Below are 18,277 nucleotides of genomic sequence, written 5' to 3' on the forward strand. Positions count from 1 at the left end.
TGACTCTAAATTGACAGGAATATAAATTTCATCCATTCTACTCGATTATAAAAAAATGTCAATAGCATATCCAACAGAAACAAACATTCAAACGCAACCACAATGGTCTAAAATCCTCAAAACAATATCAGGAGGCAAAAGAAATATTTCTACCAAAACAGGCTGATAGAGATACTCTAGTAATGGTAACTAATTCAGCAACCACCTTACATAAACAAGTTGGGTTTCTTTGCCTTGTATGTGGTCTTCAGCTTCCTTGTTGGTGGCCTAATCTTCTTGTACACCAATGGGAACTTGATTTTGGAGTTATGGAATTGCTTGGTGCTCTCTCTTTTGCAAAGCTTGGCCGCGATGGTTGCAGTCTTGATAATTTGAATGCAAGGGAACCGGACACGATGGCGGGAAGCCATCTCATTGTACATAGCCTCCACTGCACCATTTAGAGTGGTGTCACGGTACTCCTTGTACATGTTGTGGTAGCCAGTCCTACTCTGGTACCTCAACCAAATTCCATAGTTCTTAATCTTAGTTGGGTTCTTCTCGAAAATCTGTGAAATTAGATACCTCACATTAATAAAATTATATAAATGCAACAATTCATTCTGATAATCATAAACCCTAAAAAATCAAATGTTCACTACAAACCCATAGCAATTGCAATTGGATATAGTTCCAAGTACTTTTAAATAATTACAAGTCCATTTAAAGAGTAACAGGGATGCATGTTGCTAAACATGGCTCAAACACTAATATGGACAAGCGGAAGTTATAAAAAGGGTGGCCCTGTTCACAAGGCTCCCATTTAGTGTGTTCTAGGAAACATGAACCGTTTCTCTAATGTCTCTCATACCTCTGTTGGTGACATCAGATCCATAACATGATACATCATCTCATCTGATAGACAAAGCCTTATGGTTTCCGCAGGCTTCTCCTTCAACTCTTCCCAATCCAGTTGATCCATACCCTCTGGTTTATTCTCATGCAGCGCCTTTGATAGACCTTGTTGAGCCAACACATCCTTAACCCTCCTTTGCCACAATCCGAAATTACCAGTTCCATCGAACTTCCCCACCTCGAATTTGGCACCTGGGTTAAGAGCCATCTGATACCAATTGTTGGGAACAAGCGAACAATCAAATAGTAAAGAGTATAGAGACAAGAGAATAACACAAGAGATTTGGTAACGAGGTTCGGCCAATTGTGCCTACGTCCCCGGGAGCGTTGAGCGGCTACCACTATATATTATTAGAGAATAAGGATTAGTGTTTTACTATTCTTCTCATTGTTATAATAGGTTTACATAACATCAATATATATAGCCCTCTACCCCAACCCATTTACATCAGCCCAAGCCCATAACTTGTATTGCTGTTATCTAGAGATATGAGTCATTGCACAACATGAATAAATCTAAACCATTAGATATCCCTAGAATTAATAGTTAGGACGAGGAGTAAGTATAAAAAAACTTCCTTTTGGAGTAAGTAGATCTCACTCTATAAATAATACTCTTTCTTTCATATATTTTGAATTTTTAATTCATTCATTTTTTTTTCAAAATAATTTGATTTTTAGAAGTTTAGAACATATTTATACTTCATTTTCCAACCATACCCTTATCTATTATTTCCTTTTCTCACCCCTTATTTCTAAATTTGTCTTCAATGTAGTTTCTAATGTGGGTTTAAATAAGATTATTATAGTGAAATTATATCAAATATATCCATCATTTCTTAACATCAAAAGAAATGTAATAAAAGTAGTAGTAAAGAAAGGGGAGAGCCTTGTGCCTTGACTAATCTTTATTCTTTCTGAGTGGTAGGTCATAAACTCAGAAACAACACACTTTTAGGAACATTAACCAAATAAAGAGAATGAAAAAGGGAAGAAGACCAGCTTGTACAGTGCACTTTGGTTGCAAAGTAGGAGGACACAAGTGTGCATTTGAACAGATACAAGGTGAAGCACCAAAAGTTGCTTACTAAAACATTTGTCACTTAAACAGTTGAATTTCATTAATCTATTTTCCGTCAAAGTCCAAGTATGCATAGTTATATACTTTTTCCCTGAATCCTGGACGACCCTTTATCACTAATAAGCTAATAAACAAAAAGGTTCAGCCAGTTTTGGAGAATGTGCAAAAATCTTTTTTGACCATAAAGTTCGTCACTAAGAGCCTATACAATGGTAATTTATTACACTTACATATATTTTTTTATAGTTTATTATAATTCTCATGCAAACAACATTTTTATTTGGGTCTCATTACTTTTATTTTCTCCTACAATATTCCCTCTCTCCTCACTTTTCATTGGCTAAGAACAATCAATAATATTTCTTATATAAGAACAAAAATAAAAAATAAGAGCGACACAATGGACAAAGTAAGAATGTTCTTATTCCATTAAGAACAACATTATGATTGCTCTAAACATAGACCCCAAAATAAAATAAAATATCAGTATTGAGAAAACATCTAAAGGATGGTCGCTTATGAAATATTAGAATGGCTTGAAGAAGATTCCATGTTCATTATCTTTAATATTTTAGTATATGTATTTTTCATAATTGTTTAGTCATGGAAAGACAATCATGTCTGAGCAATATAAGATCACTTTAACGACAACACAATCCATAATCAATATCATTGTAATTTATATCAAGTAACATATTATCATAGACTCGAACTCAACACCTCTGGTTAAGTTAGAAAATTTTCTTATTGACTGATCTACACACATGATGATTATTTATTTATTTCTATATCAAGAGAGTGTATGAAAGAATTTATTTGAACTTATAAAATTAGTCTATAGCATTTTTAAAATATATTAAATAAGTATTTAATTAAGCCTTATATCCTAATGTTACCTTTTCACATGGGGTCCAAATGGAGCTAACATATATTTCTATCTTTCGGCTGTTTGAAATCTTAAGTGGAAGAGTCAATGGTCCTATAATCAATTAATACCCAATCTATTCTTATAAAATACAAATCATTAACTATTTATAAAGGGAAACTTTATTTGTACCAGGAAATATGCTACAACCAACAAACTAAACTGCTTGACCCATTTGATATGATTTGTGACATGTTATTTCCAATGCTACATAGTACAATGTCATTGCAGGCTAATTAAAGATAGCAAAATTATATTGTAAGAAGCTGTGAAATAATGAAAGGGTGACCCACTATATATAGCTTTTTATTTTGTGGGGTGGTTTAGTGCACCTCAATTTCTTTTTGATTGATTACACTTCTTTTATCTTCGGTCTGAAAAATGTTTGCAATGTTATCTCAATTTCCATATACCACGTACCATGTTTGGCATAAACAAGTTTAATAGTAATAACATAAAAAAGTGACAAATCATACCATAACTGGTGCAATGTAACTAATTAACTATGCTCTAGATACTATGTTGAATTATACAATGAGGGAAAATTACTGTGAAACGAACCATGCAGCTAACCACAAGTTGATCCACTTATATCTTTGTTGCTTTGCTCATTTCTTCTAGACGTGGAAATCCTTTTATTTTCCAACAATATTAAGCTATGACACAGTTACTATAAACTGAATACTATAAGTTTCCATTTCCAACAGCAAGGTCCAAAACAAAAATGTTATAGTTTTAAATTAAATTGAACTCTGCTGGAAATCATACATCATGAGTGAGATAGTTAATGGAAAATCTAATCTTACACGTTCAGAACGAAAAATAACCTGAAGTTTTAGATTGAGTTGTTGTTGGACACTATTAATTTCATTATTGAACAGGGCATTTGAATTATTATATGTTGGGTAATGGTAAGGTTGTTGCTTAGTCGCCATGATATCACATATTCAAATCCTCGAAACAAACTCTTCACTTGCAGGATAAGGTTGTATTTATCTGCCCTTCTCAGACTCCACTAAGTAGGAGCTTCGTGCACTAGGCCGCCCACTAATGAGACTTTCAAAAGATAACCTGCTTTTTTTTTCTCTTTCTAGTGTAGGGCTGTTTCCAATTTCTATTTGACACATGACAAAGATTCATACAATTTCTTATTCTTGGGATAATTTTGTATGAAGTCAGAGATAATTTTAACTGCTCCCTTTGAAAATCATGAAGCAAACAAGAGCTTATGATATAGTTGGTTGATTATTTTGTATAAGAGGATTCACATGTGCATATTATATGTAACTGGTGAATGGCATGCTAAGATAAGTGAACCTCCAAATTCAAAGGTTTGAGACTCTCTAGGAGTATGCAGACAAAACAATGCACTTGTTTTTTCCTTTTATGGTCTTCCCTTGCATTGATTCCAGCATAATAATATTAATTTCATTTATACTATCAATCACATGTCCCAAAAATATATATTTTTATGTCCCTAATCAATCAAATTCCAAAAAATAATATAGAAATGTTAGTTATGCTTTTATAATTTTTCTTTTAATTAAGTGTCAATTTTTAATTGGATGAGATACAAATTAAATGAGACATGTGATCTACATTCCCATCCAGGGAAGGAACATGATCAGCTGTCTCCATTCATGTCACTATCCAATTAGAAAATGATATTTAAAAGTTATAAAAATAAAAAATATTATTTTATATTATTCACTAAATTTTTATTGGCTAGAGACAGGGAGACACCGTCATTTTGAGACAGGTGATCTTCATTCTCCACAAAAGTGAATAGGGATCATGTGTAGGAAAATGATTGTGTCCCACATGTCTCTTGCCAATCAATTTTCTTTATTAAATATAAAAATATTATTTTGTATATTTAGAATTTCTCTTTTTAATTTAATAATATTTTTTTATTGGACAGAGAGAATGAGGAAGTTCACAAAAATGGCACTAAGAGTATTTTCTCAAAACCCAAAGTTTTGAGGTCAATTTCTACTAGGCCTACCTGAAAAATCAAGGCATATTTCATTATGTATATAAGAAACAAAAACAATAATACTTTATGGGTTCATTTTTGTGTGTAGCACAACAAGTATGTGTGTGTTCACAAATTAGTTTAGAAGGTAGATTCCTAGTTGTTTTTTTACCACCTTGGCATTTACTAGTGAACTGATATGCATAATGATTCAATTTTTTCAAATCCTTATCAAATCCCAATACCTTTACATAAAGCTTGTGCAATAATTGACTCATTAAATTTTAGATTATTCACTGAGCTTCAAAACTAATGTAATTACCTTATTATATCTGTCAATTTTCTTATTACTAAGATACATAAGAAAAAAACATTTTAATGTCATTGGATAAGATTTTAAAACTAGGTAGAAATGTGAGAATAATATTCTAAGGAACAACTTTTCTTATTTGTACAACAATTTTATACATTAAAATTTGACAACTTCTTATTGAAAAAAGAAAGAAGACCCTACAATTTCCACCTATTGTTATTTATTTCTCAAAAAGAAAGTTGTCAAACTTTATATACAAAGTTGTCCTACAAATATCAAAGTTTGTCCAAAGAATAAATCTGCAAAATGTGCTTTTCTTTCTCACCATTATAAATTGAGATTCTTTAAAAGACTTCTCACAACTTCACAAGTCCATAACCTTCAAGCCCTTAACATTTCTAAACTCCCCGCACTTACCACTATCTATCTTTCTTACATTTTCTCACCTCTTCCAACACCAAATTTCTCACCATTTCTTATCTATGTCCACTTCTAGAACCTCAAATACTTCCCCCAAAGGATACACTAACCAAACCCAAATGAACTCATTTTTTCTTCAGCATAACACATCATCACCTTGTAGTGAAAGAAGAGGCAGAAGAAAACAACAAGAACCAGGTAGGTTTCTTGGTGTAAGGAAACGCCCTTGGGGTAGATATGCTGCTGAAATTAGAGACCCTACAACTAAAGAAAGACATTGGCTTGGAACATTTGATACTGCTGAAGAAGCTGCACTTGCTTATGATAGAGCTGCATTCTCCATCAAAGGTAGCCAAGCAAGAACAAATTTCATTTACTCTCACAATAATAGCACCAGTTTTCATAATCTCATTACTCCTATGCAAGTTCAATCTCTTTTACCAACTCCACAGTTTATAACAAACACTCAAAATACTTCCAACTTCAACAATAATGCTATGTGTAATGAAACTGAAACTGCATTTGCTTCAGCTAAGGATGATAACTTTTTCTTCTCCAATGATTCTAATAATAACTCTGGCTATTTGGAATGCATAGTTCCTGATAGTTGTTTAAGACCTGTTTCAAGTGACCAAAAGGGTAGCTATATTAACACAAAAACCATGCAGGGTCAGTCATATTTTGACAACAATGCATTTTCTCAAGAAGCCTTAAGCATGCAAACAACAATGCAAGTTTCTAACTTTGAAGGTTCTTCTTACCAAAATGAACCTAGTCAAGGATTATTGGATAATCAACAATCATGGGATTGTAATTCTAGTGAACTTTCATCTATATTTAATAAACCATTAAGGTTTGAAGATGAGTACTGCATGGGTGCATTGTGTCCTATCAGTGAAAGTCCAAGCTATGAGACTGTTTCTTCATGCTCTCCATCATTTCCTCCTCCCTTTGGGGATATTGACTTGGGATACTCACCATCACCTTTCTAAGGTACCTTTATTATTAAGGGTACCTTAGACTTGGCCATTGTGTACTTGCATTGCATGCACTTTTTCTTCTTTTTCTTGTGTGTTGATTGATTACTAAATTACACACATGATGTGAGTTCTTTTGGTTTCTAAGATATTGGAAAAAGGTCCACTACTTATCCCTTTTTTTATTCTTTTCAAGCTGTATTTTCACACTAATTTTTACACCTACTTAATAATAAAAAAGTTTATGATTAAAATTGTGTACAACAATGTCACTTGTACAATACAATTGAACAACTTAGTTTTATCATATTTGATAAATTGAACGTTAATTTCTAATATACCAATTGAATCATTTATTTATCATTTCATATATATGATTAATTATGAATTTATATATGGTTGACTAAATATAAAATCATTATGAAAAAAATGAAATCATAATTTTTGTTCTTTCCTTCAAAAAAAAAATTAGGAGTCCTGTAAGTGTGTTAAAAATTTGAGGAGCACATTTGTTGTCTCATACTTTGTGTCATGGGCTTTTGATTAGTCAGAAAAAATATATTTAAGTTAAAATTTAATTATTGAATATTTTTCTGACCGATCACAAGTCCATGGTACATGGAGTAACACTCATTGTGGGACAACAAATGTATACCAAAATATTTGGAGGTAAGAATGATATGGTTGATCCAGTGAAGTGAGTTAGTTAGTAGAATGACTCTGGTGGTTGATGACGCTCTTTTGTGTATGGATAAGTTGTGTAATCGAAAGAATCTTCAATGCTAGAGAACATTTAAAGTGTTTATATAGAAAGAGGATAAGTATAAATACCAACAATGAACAATACCCAATACTTCAAGGTCCTAAAGAACATGGAATCATTCTCAAGCTCTAGTTTGAATAGGCAAAAGGAGCATATGTTGCACTTGAATAATTAACTTTTCTTAAAAATATGTCTTGAAGACTTTCATGTTCATAAGGAGAGAAAAAACCAACTACAACAAAATACTATGAGGTCAAAAAATACATGTAAGATCCTTGAAAAGACAACGAGGGTACTCAAGAGGGTGTAAGCCAAACGCCTTCGAATGAGAGTAATCGGCGGACAAATTCATTGCTCAATTCCATTCTCAGAAGAATGTACTGAGTAATTGCAGTTTGAAACCGAATAATCCATTTATATCAGTGCAAAACCTCCCTGGTTGATTAAAGAATTGCCAGAACATAGTTGAAATAGTGAAACTACTATTTTAACTGCATTGAAACTTTAGGGAAGGGAAATTGGATTGTAAGTGAAGATAATCTTACACGCACTACCTGATCTTACATCAAAGCTTGATCAAATCTAATAAACAGGCATAGATGGAGAGGGAAAAAAGGTTATTACACATTCAAATGTATCATTCATATATGTGTATTCTGTAATAAATTTAAGTACCAAGTCAAGCTTTTCATTGTCACAACATCACTTTGTATCCAAAACCATATAAGATAGCAATGTGAACCCAAGATACAAACAGGTTGGGAAAATTACAGAACAGGAATTTCCAAGAAGAATTGGAAGACTGTACCCAAATTCGAAGAGGGTTCGGCTGAAGAGACAGAGAAATAAGGTCAATGAAAATATGGTCTGGATAAATAAAGAACAACAGACTCCAAAAAATGTAGATGTGGATGGACATGTGCATAATGGAGTTGCAGATTCCATTGGAGTTATTCAAAAGCAAGGTAGCTGTATGGGATGACTAAAATCCTGAAGGTTGGCCATGGTTTATTCAAGATCAAAGGGATGGCCAAGAAAAGATTCTATGAACATAAAGATAATTCGTGGGACGTGTGCTACACCTGAAAGTGGAACGCGGGTAATTGAAAAATAAAACCTATTTGCGGACCTCCTTGAATAATCATGTCCAGTGAAGAATTGAGATAAAAAGGAGCAATGATGAGGTTTGCATTCACATTGCTTAGCTTGAGGTGGGAGAGACATTGCCGCTTGTTGTGGTAGTTGTAGCAGCTATAGGATTGGAACTCTGAGAAGATGGTTGGGTGTTTGGTTGAGAAACAGGTTCACCGGTTGACAAAGTGAAGCCGACTGACCCGGTCAATGTGCTTATTGACGAAGACACTCTGACTGAATCAGCCTCATTGTTGGATCCTGGGGGAAGGTCAGGCCGCAACTCCAATGATGAAGATGACAGAGCAAGTGTACCAATTGATGAAGCCACAGGATAGAGTGCAACCGGCATGTCAGCCAGGGAAGAAGCAGATGGACTATAACTCAGTGATGCAATAGGATGATCAAATTTGCATGCAGGGCCAAACTTACAAACTCCACGTTGCGCATAATGAGTGCAAGGAGGTGCCCCCTGAATATCAAACACAAACATTAGATGCTTGACAATTAGGAAGGCCGTGGAACAAATAATTCTGAAAACATTTCAACTTAATAGACAAACCTACCAGTGTCAAATGCCAGTAATTAAAAAAATTAAGTGATAGAAATTTTTTAAATATATTAGGATAGTTTCCTTGAACCATAGTCCAAAAATAAATGTTATACCAGGAAGGACTAGTAAGTTTATAATGTTTGGAAATAGCCACATTCAATAAAATGAGGAAGCACTCTATAATAAGGAAAACTGGAAGCACTCCTAATCTAAAATCGGGAGCAAATCTGCTGTCCCACAGTTTGTGTCACTCCATGTGCCATGGGCTTGTGATTGGTCAGAAAAATATTTAATAATTAAATTTTAACTTAAATATATTTTTTCTGACCAATCACAAGCTCATGCCACATGGAGTGGCACAAACTATGGAACAATAGATGTGTACCCTCTAAAATCATGGTCAAGGATGTAACACTCCAATATCCATGATCCAAGCATATGAAAACACTTTTGCCCTTCAACACATTTGTCAAAAATGACCATCAAAATGATCTAACAACACATTTCCTAATGCCCAAACAAGATTATAGATCACTGTCAAGTAAAATTTTTGACAATAAACTAGACTGATCTACATAGAATATAATTCCTAACCAGATGTTGGCTACAAGGGAAAATGTAAGGAGGCCGTGGCTGAATTATCCCTAATTTGATTCGTTTAGAGACTTCAGTTTTAGTCCCTGCCATTCATCATAACCACTCTTAAGACTAAGTGCAATGATGTTTAAATGTGTGTATTTTAAGTACGAGATGTTCTGCCAATTTCAACAACATGGCCATTAATACATCATACCACTCTCCCTACTGCACCCCTCTGAATACCAACTCAAAGGGTACACCAAACAACCACTAAGTTGTATGCAGGAAAACTAAAAGAACTTACTAGGAGTAGGCCGTATTAACCTAGGATATATGATAGAAATAAGTTGAATCAAGTTCAAAGACCCAGTGTTCAGCTTACATATGAAGTATCCAATTCAAACTCAAACCAAGCTTTTCAAGCTTAGAATCTAGGCTAAGCTTGAGCTTTATAAGCTCGGCGGTTTTCTTCACTTCTTCAATAATCATATCAAATAAGGTATAAATAGGCAATTGAACACAAGCTCAATTTAAACATTAAATAAACATAGTCAAGCTTTGAACCAGTAACTTGAGCTATCAAATAGGTCAATTTGATTGCCAGCAGTAACTTCAAGGCATGTTCTCTATAATGGCCCAAATAGCAGTTTATGCAAGAATTATGTCGCCTTGGGTTTGGAATTTATACAAAAGAAATAAGAAAAAGTATGCTATGTGTAGCTCCTTTTAGTGGGAGGGAAGAGCTGAACAGGGGCAATCGGTTTTGCATTCTGTTAGAATTAGGCAAGGGATATACCTTGTCGCAAGCTCTGCCATGGGGAGTTACAGATGCTTTCTCTTCGGTAACACGCTATCTTCATAAATAATACACTATTCTATTTCCATTTTTCAGTTTGCCGATAACAAATTATAGCAGTACAACTACTATTACCTCAATTGCATACCAAGGGATTTTCTTATCAACCCAATCATCCCAAAATCATTTGAATTTCCTAAATGGCATGTCCAACCAATCTAATTGGCTAACTATAGGAAGCATAAGTGGCAACTTAAGTATTAAATCTACTCATCTCAAAGGATGCTCTTTAAGTATCAGCACTACAATACAAGAGTAAAATCAACTAAAATAAATGTATTTCAGTATGTAACAGACTGATAATTGTATTTAAGAAAAAACAAACATGAAATGTTACAAATCAGCCCTGCAACCATCTGTTTTCTCCTCGCGTCATTCACAACAATGTTATCTATAGTGTATAATATCTCTTAGGACATTTGGTTATGTAACTTAGCCTAATTTATTCATAGCTAAATATCCTTTACTTTTATATCCATTTTGAGGACAATCATGAGATAGCTCATACTAAAGTTAGCTACAGAAATGCCAACACTAGTGAAAGAAAAACAGATTACCTTAAGTCTAATAAAATGGATCTTTTGTAAGAGAGAGGAGAAAAATCTAATCATTGCAATTCCCTTAGTTAATTACTTATAGATAACCAAAGACACCACAGAACTTATTTTTCTCATGAGAAAATCCATTAAATAAGACCAGCGATAATATCTAGAAATGTTAAGGATAGGAATAAAAGAACCAGACGAACCAAGTCGATAATGCTGTATTTGTTTTAAAATCCAAATATGGTTACAGTTTACAAGTTAAGATATATTCTAAAACCATATATATTTTTAAATCTATGCATTACTGCAAAATAGAAGACAAAACTCCGACTCTGACATTCGGCATCTGCATATCAGTACAAACCAAATGCACAAACAAGAAAGTTTGAACCTTCTTTTTGAAAAATAAAGAAATTTCATTAGAAGAGAGTAGAATAGTACAAGGGGAGAGGATAAGAAATCCTGGCACAGAACAAAAAGAAAGGGGAACCACTATGCTAGGAGGTAGAGCGATGCATCAAAGCATGCCAATCCCTTTGTAAGGATAGAAAGCCCAGAAAAAATCCTATGGGCAGAGCATCACAGAGATGCCAAAAAAGTACCCTTCCCAAACAAGTCCTAAAGAGGAGAAAGAATCTCTAAACAATTATGTGCCTTTCTAGCCATATACACCAAATAAGAGCAAAAAATGCATACTGCCACAAAATATTACTGTCTTTAACCAAAACCTCTAAATATGGTAAGGAGAAAAGAGCACACCTTCATAGGCATAATGCAAGATTCATCAAAGAGAGTGAAATTTTTTTACCAAGCTCCAAACCAGCCACATATCTTGTTTGCAAAAATGATATTGGTAGGCCCATGCCAATTAAATACTCTCAAAGGCCCCATATTATGAATGTTGGGCACCCCACGCAGGTGGGGTGAATACGACAAAACTATGTATCAGGGTACAAAGATAGTACCAAGTACGGGCACATGATTCAACATGGGTATATATTGCTGGGGCCCATTGAATCCGAGAATAAGTTTAAAAGACTTGCTCCAAATCCTCACCATTCAATGTATTCTAATAGAAAGTTTAAGGATAAACTTCTTTAATGAAGAAATATAGCAAAGATACCAATGGAGGACGTAAGTGTCATGGGATGAGAGGTTGATGCCCAAAACCGGCTGTGAGATGTATGGATAAGAGATTAATTAAGTGCCGCATAGATTCAACATCATGGTGAGGCTGGGAACAAAAAAGGAAAAAACCCTACGTTCCTACCGCAAAACGACATAGTTTTGGAACTATCCGAACCTAGGTGTAACTAACCAGTATTAAATCTGCGTGCTTAATTAAAATAAGATAGTAAAAAATTGATACATGCCGTGTACCCATGAGTACCCAACAGCCCATGCATAATGATGCTCGGCAACCGATAGGTCACCATTTGAAGTACATATGCTTCAGAGCAATAAACCAAGTGCAACCAAATGATGAGTTAGTTATAAGAATGGACAACTGGTAGAATTTGAATAGTGGAGGCAATTCTGGAATATATTTGGAGGTCTTGGAGGCTACAAACTATCGAGAATTGGTTTAGGCTTAGGGTATTGAGTAGGGGTTCTGTTCTCTGCATAATCATTTTCTTGTTGGTTTTTTTCCCCTGTTTTCAAGTGTAATTGGGAGGAAGTCTGCATTGTCTGAGTATTTTCTATTAAAGGGTTCGGTCCCTAACAGATATATAAAGAATAAATTTAATTATGATCATTATGTTGATCATCCACTCAATTCCACACCAAATCATTTTTGGCTTAAATGCTCAAGGATTTGATATTTTTAGTTTGGGGTTCGCAAGTTATACTCTACTGTTTTTTTTTGCTACACAATAATACAACAACCTAATGCACCCATTTATACTGATAATTAGGTCAAGTACTAGAGTTTCTAGTGCAAGTCCAAGCTAACTGCTAGTAAGACTATTATTACCTTAACCTAATATCTTCTAACAAGGGTCCACATATTATTTCTGATCATCGACTTCATAAGTCGTCGAGCTATGTATGTCACATACAATCATTACTATGGTTTGGCATTTTGGAAAAATTAGTTAGTGAATGAGATATTCAGTATAGTTCTGATTTCAAGTAGCAACTTCTCAGTTTGCATATAAATAAGATACTCTATAAATTCAATAACATACAAACTACATCTTGAAATGCTATTGAAACAGGAAAAATATGCAACGTAAGATCATTTTCAGTAATCAATAGCATGTTAACGCACGAGGTCATAAATTTAAATCTACGGGCAAGCTACTAAAAGAGGAAATATATTTCATAATTCGTATGAAGGATAGACAAAGATCTTTCTTTTCATTTCCTTTTCTCTTTTATGGTGATTTAACTTATTTTACAAAAAGATTTCTCTAGGGCTATTAGATAAAACTTACATGTATGAAATAAAATTTAAAAAATTGCCTATGAAAAAACATATGAAATAAACTTCCATATATGTGGGAAAAGATTATGTGCAGTCCAAATAGGATTAACATGAAATACAAAAACTGACTATTCATGGCAAGTCCAACTATAATATGCAGGACTCATGAAATAACCTTAAGGTCTGTTCGGATAAGGTGTTTCACGAGGGTAACATAATTTGAGAGAACTTAAAATGGTATACATTGAAACGCTTTGTTTGGGTATCTCCGGGGAAAATAATAGGGAATTAGAAATAACAGATACAGAGGTGGAATTTTTTAAAAATTTAAACTTTTTTCTATCATGCACCTCCAGCTTTACTTCAGACAACATCTTCTTCTCCATAGTGAATCGTAAAAGAGTACAGAGAAATTCTCAAATTTTGAAAGATTGTTGAATTAAAAAATTCATGTTTATCATCACAATTTCTACTACTACTACTACTACTAATACTTCTATAAGGTTCAAAATAACAATAATAGAATCAGCGCCAATGTTATCATGCAACTTTGATCTCCATGATCCTTGATTGCATTAAATTAAAACATTCAATATCCATGGTGTAGTCCATGCTCCTTAATGCCAAATCACCGCTGGTGATGACACCCCAATGAATAATAGTTCGAATTCTCTGTATTTTAAATTCTCCAGATTTTTTAAATGCTTTTTATCCAAACACAGGTTTACGGAGCACATTGGAGGAAAATGCTCTTCATGTTCAATAAATTAATGTGAGAATTCCCTAGTAACTATGCATAAGAAACTAGTCATCATTCAAATACAGCATAAAATCATAACATCAATTACAAGTCTGTATTATGTTCCAGATCTAGTATTATTATCTTACAAACTTAAAAAGAGACATAACAAGTTTCAACTATTTATAGTAAACAATATTCCTTGCACTCCCTCCTCTGGCCGAGAACAAATCAACGCTGAAAGATTTTGAAGAGGAGCTTACTAACAGCACTTGGGTACAGTAAAAGTGATCAGAAGTAAATATTTAACACAACATACAGCTAAAAAAAGAACAGGATGGAAACTTAAAATGAATATGACTATCCGAATGGAGTGTTAGCTTAGAATAATAATCAAAGCACAATAACAGGAAGGATGGCTCCTACTCTTTTTGTTTCATTGATGAATTGAAAACTTATCCCGAGTTTCAGTAAAGCACATTTCAAATCCTACATAAAGCTATTGCAAATTAATGATAAGTTAACTTGGTTAAGCCTAAAAAATTAGCTATTTTAATCACTGGAAACTACTAAATTGTGTTGTTGGAGAGGGAGATGAATCAACAACAACAACAAAAACTTTTTTCTATTGGGTGGAAGAGGGGGTGGATCATAGATATATAATTCATAACCCAATATGAAGAGCAAACAGTTCAAAGAAGCTGAGAAGCAATCATTACCGGGCGCGAAGGAAGTCCCGCAGGACTGAGGGTCATGGTCGTTTTTGGTGCATTCATGTCTGGTGGATGGTGGTACCTACAAGATGAACCAAATTTGCACTCCCCTGTTCTCAAGTAATGCTGACATTCTGGTTGGTCGGGCCTTTCAGGAAGTGAGTGCTCCTTTTGACTATTGCTTGAAGGACCAATTTTGGAACCTGAAGGCTGATAAGGCCCAGGATAAGCACCTGCTGGTGAAGCTAGCTGGGTTATCCCATACAACTGTGCCGAACCAACATTAGATGGAGTACTTGAAGGAAGTACAGGGCTTGTCGCAGTAGCCTACACCAAGAGCTCAACTGTCAACAATTTCGATGAATGCACATATGTCATGTGACTTAACTAATCAGGCAAAGAGAAATGATTAACCTACCTGATACGGAGCCCAACCTGAATACGGGACCATGGCAGGGGACAGTACCATAGGGCCATAGGGGCTCTGGACATATGAGCCAGGAAGCAGAGGTGGCCTTGCAACCAGTACACTAAGTTGTTGTGATATATGATCAGATGGAGGCTGCACAGTTGGATATAATGGTGAAGGCACAGGCACAGATAAATGTGAAACTTGGGGAACTGGCAGTGGTGGTGGTGCAATGTGGACATCAGCAGGCTGTGGATGATGGAATTTGCAAGTTGAACCAAACTTGCATTGTCCCGTTTTCACATAGTAGGAGCACTCTTTCTCACCCTGTTATTGTTTATAAAAATTCAAATTTGGAGCAAAACTATTGCCATGATTAGAAAATTAGACCTAACATTCACAAAACATGCATAATTTCATGCAGTCATATAAAGCAATACAGACCGGTCGCAATGGATATCCATAATAATTTAGCGAGACAGGGTTAGCAGTGCCTCCTCCCTCCTTAGGATGGTGGTACTTGCAGGATGTACCAAATTTGCATGATCCTGTCCTCATATAATACTGCATTTGATTCAGTATAGGAAAATATAATCAATACAAAAGTAAAGTCACAGGCTTTGAAGACAATCCAAACAGAAAGATACGCTCACACAATCCTCGACATATATAGATGATCATTGAACACATTATTTTGATAGTGTGCAATCCCAAATAATTAAATTATTAAACTAATATTTGTCAAAGAAAGACTTTTGATATGTGTGCACATAGTATTAATTCAACACAAGCAGAACCATATAAAGCACCTGGCACACAGGCTGGCCTACTCGTTCCGGAAACTCCCCGGTCTTTGCAGCTCCAATAACCTATGCAGCATACATAGATATCTTCAAATTAAGAAACATTAAATGAGAGTGTCGAATGCAATCATAGTAATTTCAGTTAATTAAGTAAAGTTCAAATCAATCAATGACTTGAATCAATGCAACCCCAGTAATGAAAATCCTTCTGATTCATCAAGCTCAACACTGATTATCCACTCTATATAGGCAAGATCGAACCAAAATGATCACAAAACCTCTTCAATGGACAAAATCTAGACATGAATTTACCGCGCCGCGGTCAGAAGGATGGTTGAATCGACAATGTGAACCATAGCCACAGACGCCAGTCCTCAAATAGTACATACAATCAGCCTCACCGGGGCGTAGCGGATACGATTCCTCACGGCCGCCACCACCACCACCTAATCCCAATTGCCACATAGACCCTGCATTTTTTTAAAATCAAGATCAAACCCACTTCACAAAAAGCAACATTTAACAAAACCCACAAAATCAAAATCATAAAACCAAAGCCTTTGCCTATAAAAGTAACGATTTTTAGAAAAATGCAGAGTGCAGAAAAAGATAAATTACCTTCTAGACCGGTTTCACCACCGTGTCCGGTCCATTCCAGCGACGGATCAGAGCCAGAGCCTTCAGTGGACCTCGCAAAGCTCTCCATTGAACCGGTGGAACAATGAGATGGTTCGATCAAATGGAGATTTTAGAGAGAGAAAGTAGAGAGATAAAATGAGGCTTTTTTTTTCTCTTCTTCTTTTCTCACAGAAAACACAAAAACTGTTGCTACTAGTTTCTTTTCTTGTACTACTAAGCTTGGTGGGTCTTTTTGTTTCTCTCACTAGTTTCTCTTTCTAGTTTCATTGATTTTTTGTCTTTCATCTTTACTCTTCATAAAAGGTGTTTCTTTTATTGGTCTCTTTAGTTGCTTTTATTAACTTTTTTTTTAATTATACAATGTTTTGTTATATTATTTATTATTTATGTTTAATTGATATTGAATTTTTCAAACAAAAAAATATACCAATAAAGGAGTAAATGTGTATAAAATTTAACACTTAGAATGAATAAATATTTCACTCATATTTACATTTTTACCATAAATATATTATCTCCATTAATTGAGTATCTAAGTGAAGGAGGTGTTGGATTTTTGGATTTGGGTTGTCTAATTTTGTATTTAATCAATTAAAATATAATAAAAGAGAAAGACATAGACTCAATTAAGTTATAAAGTGGTCAAAGTTATAAAAAATAAAGTCATCGTCAGTTTCATCTTCCACTTATGTAATTAAAAAATATTGTAAGTTATTATCAAGAGACAAGAGGGGTGGGTTAATAAAAAATAATAAAATATTCATTAATTATCAACCACATTTAAAGCTTTTTTAATTCAAATTTATTTCTCCCACTTTTCTTATAAATAAAAGGAGTTACTAAATCTTTGTCTCATTTAGAAGTTTGGCAGAGTATTAAATATATTTTCTTTTCAATTTCATCATTTATTTATGAGAATTGTCTCAAAAAGTATGTCATTATATATATATATATCATTTAATGTGATTAGCTTAAAAATATATATTAAATTAAAAATTTAAAAATTAAGTGACAAATTATAAATAATAACACATTAAGTATTATAAATTTTGTCATCAATTTACATAAGAAATTTAATATGTATATATAAAGTTTGCTGGTACATTATTATATACTCATATACATTATTTTTATTTAATAATGATTAACATTTATACTATATATACTATATATCTATACAATATATAAAGGAAAAACATGAAATAACTACTACGGTGTAATTTCACTTTCCTACTTTACCCTTAAACTTTTTAATTAAGCATCATCAACCTATTAACCATCTCTCTAGCATTATAATAAAAAAATATTATAATATAAAATATCTCCAATAAAAAATATAATATAAATTATATTCAATACAAAAGAAATATTCTATTTATCCAAAATAAAATATACAAATTTTGTGACATCATAAAAGTATGAATTTGTACTAGCAGACACGAAGTGTCTGTCACCACTAGTATATATATAAAGTCAAAACTTAAAATAACTTCTCTCATTGTGTAATTTTCATTTCCTATATTGTCCTTAATAT

The 18,277-nt window shown here is 33.7% G+C and overlaps 3 protein-coding genes across 5 annotated transcripts; 1 reads left to right on the top strand and 2 right to left on the bottom strand.

The window, feature by feature from the left end:
* LOC109329213 (60S ribosomal protein L18a-2-like) lies at positions 207-3,835 on the bottom strand. The gene is made up of 2 exons (XM_019562882.1): positions 3,728-3,835; positions 207-548 (listed from the first exon to the last, which is right to left on the bottom strand). Exons 1-2 carry the CDS (start codon positions 3,833-3,835, stop codon positions 207-209), a joined length of 450 nt encoding a protein of 149 aa, XP_019418427.1.
* Positions 5,671-6,707, top strand: LOC109329731 (ethylene-responsive transcription factor ERF086-like). The gene has a single exon (XM_019563498.1). It carries the CDS (start codon positions 5,671-5,673, stop codon positions 6,598-6,600), a length of 930 nt encoding a protein of 309 aa, XP_019419043.1. The 3' UTR covers positions 6,601-6,707.
* LOC109329730 (zinc finger CCCH domain-containing protein 34-like) lies at positions 7,975-17,005 on the bottom strand. 3 transcript variants are annotated; one of them, XR_002105578.1, is made up of 8 exons: positions 16,723-17,005; positions 16,417-16,574; positions 16,111-16,170; positions 15,746-15,865; positions 15,311-15,628; positions 14,899-15,219; positions 9,627-9,712; positions 8,884-8,951 (listed from the first exon to the last, which is right to left on the bottom strand). XR_002105578.1 is itself a non-coding variant. In XM_019563496.1 (7 exons), the coding sequence occupies exons 1-7, from the start codon at positions 16,808-16,810 to the stop codon at positions 8,550-8,552; spliced, it is 1,467 nt and encodes a 488-aa protein (XP_019419041.1). In that variant the 5' UTR covers positions 16,811-17,005; the 3' UTR covers positions 7,975-8,549. The 3 variants fall into 3 exon arrangements, 2 of the variants coding, with proteins under 2 accessions (XP_019419041.1, XP_019419042.1); XM_019563496.1 differs by lacking the exon at positions 9,627-9,712 and having other exon boundaries at positions 7,975-8,951; XM_019563497.1 differs by lacking the exons at positions 8,884-8,951; positions 9,627-9,712 and adding an exon at positions 11,412-14,416 and having other exon boundaries at positions 16,723-17,004.

This window comes from Lupinus angustifolius, chromosome LG16 (genome assembly GCF_001865875.1).
Source record: "Lupinus angustifolius cultivar Tanjil chromosome LG16, LupAngTanjil_v1.0, whole genome shotgun sequence".
Taxonomy (NCBI): Eukaryota; Viridiplantae; Streptophyta; class Magnoliopsida; order Fabales; family Fabaceae; genus Lupinus; species Lupinus angustifolius.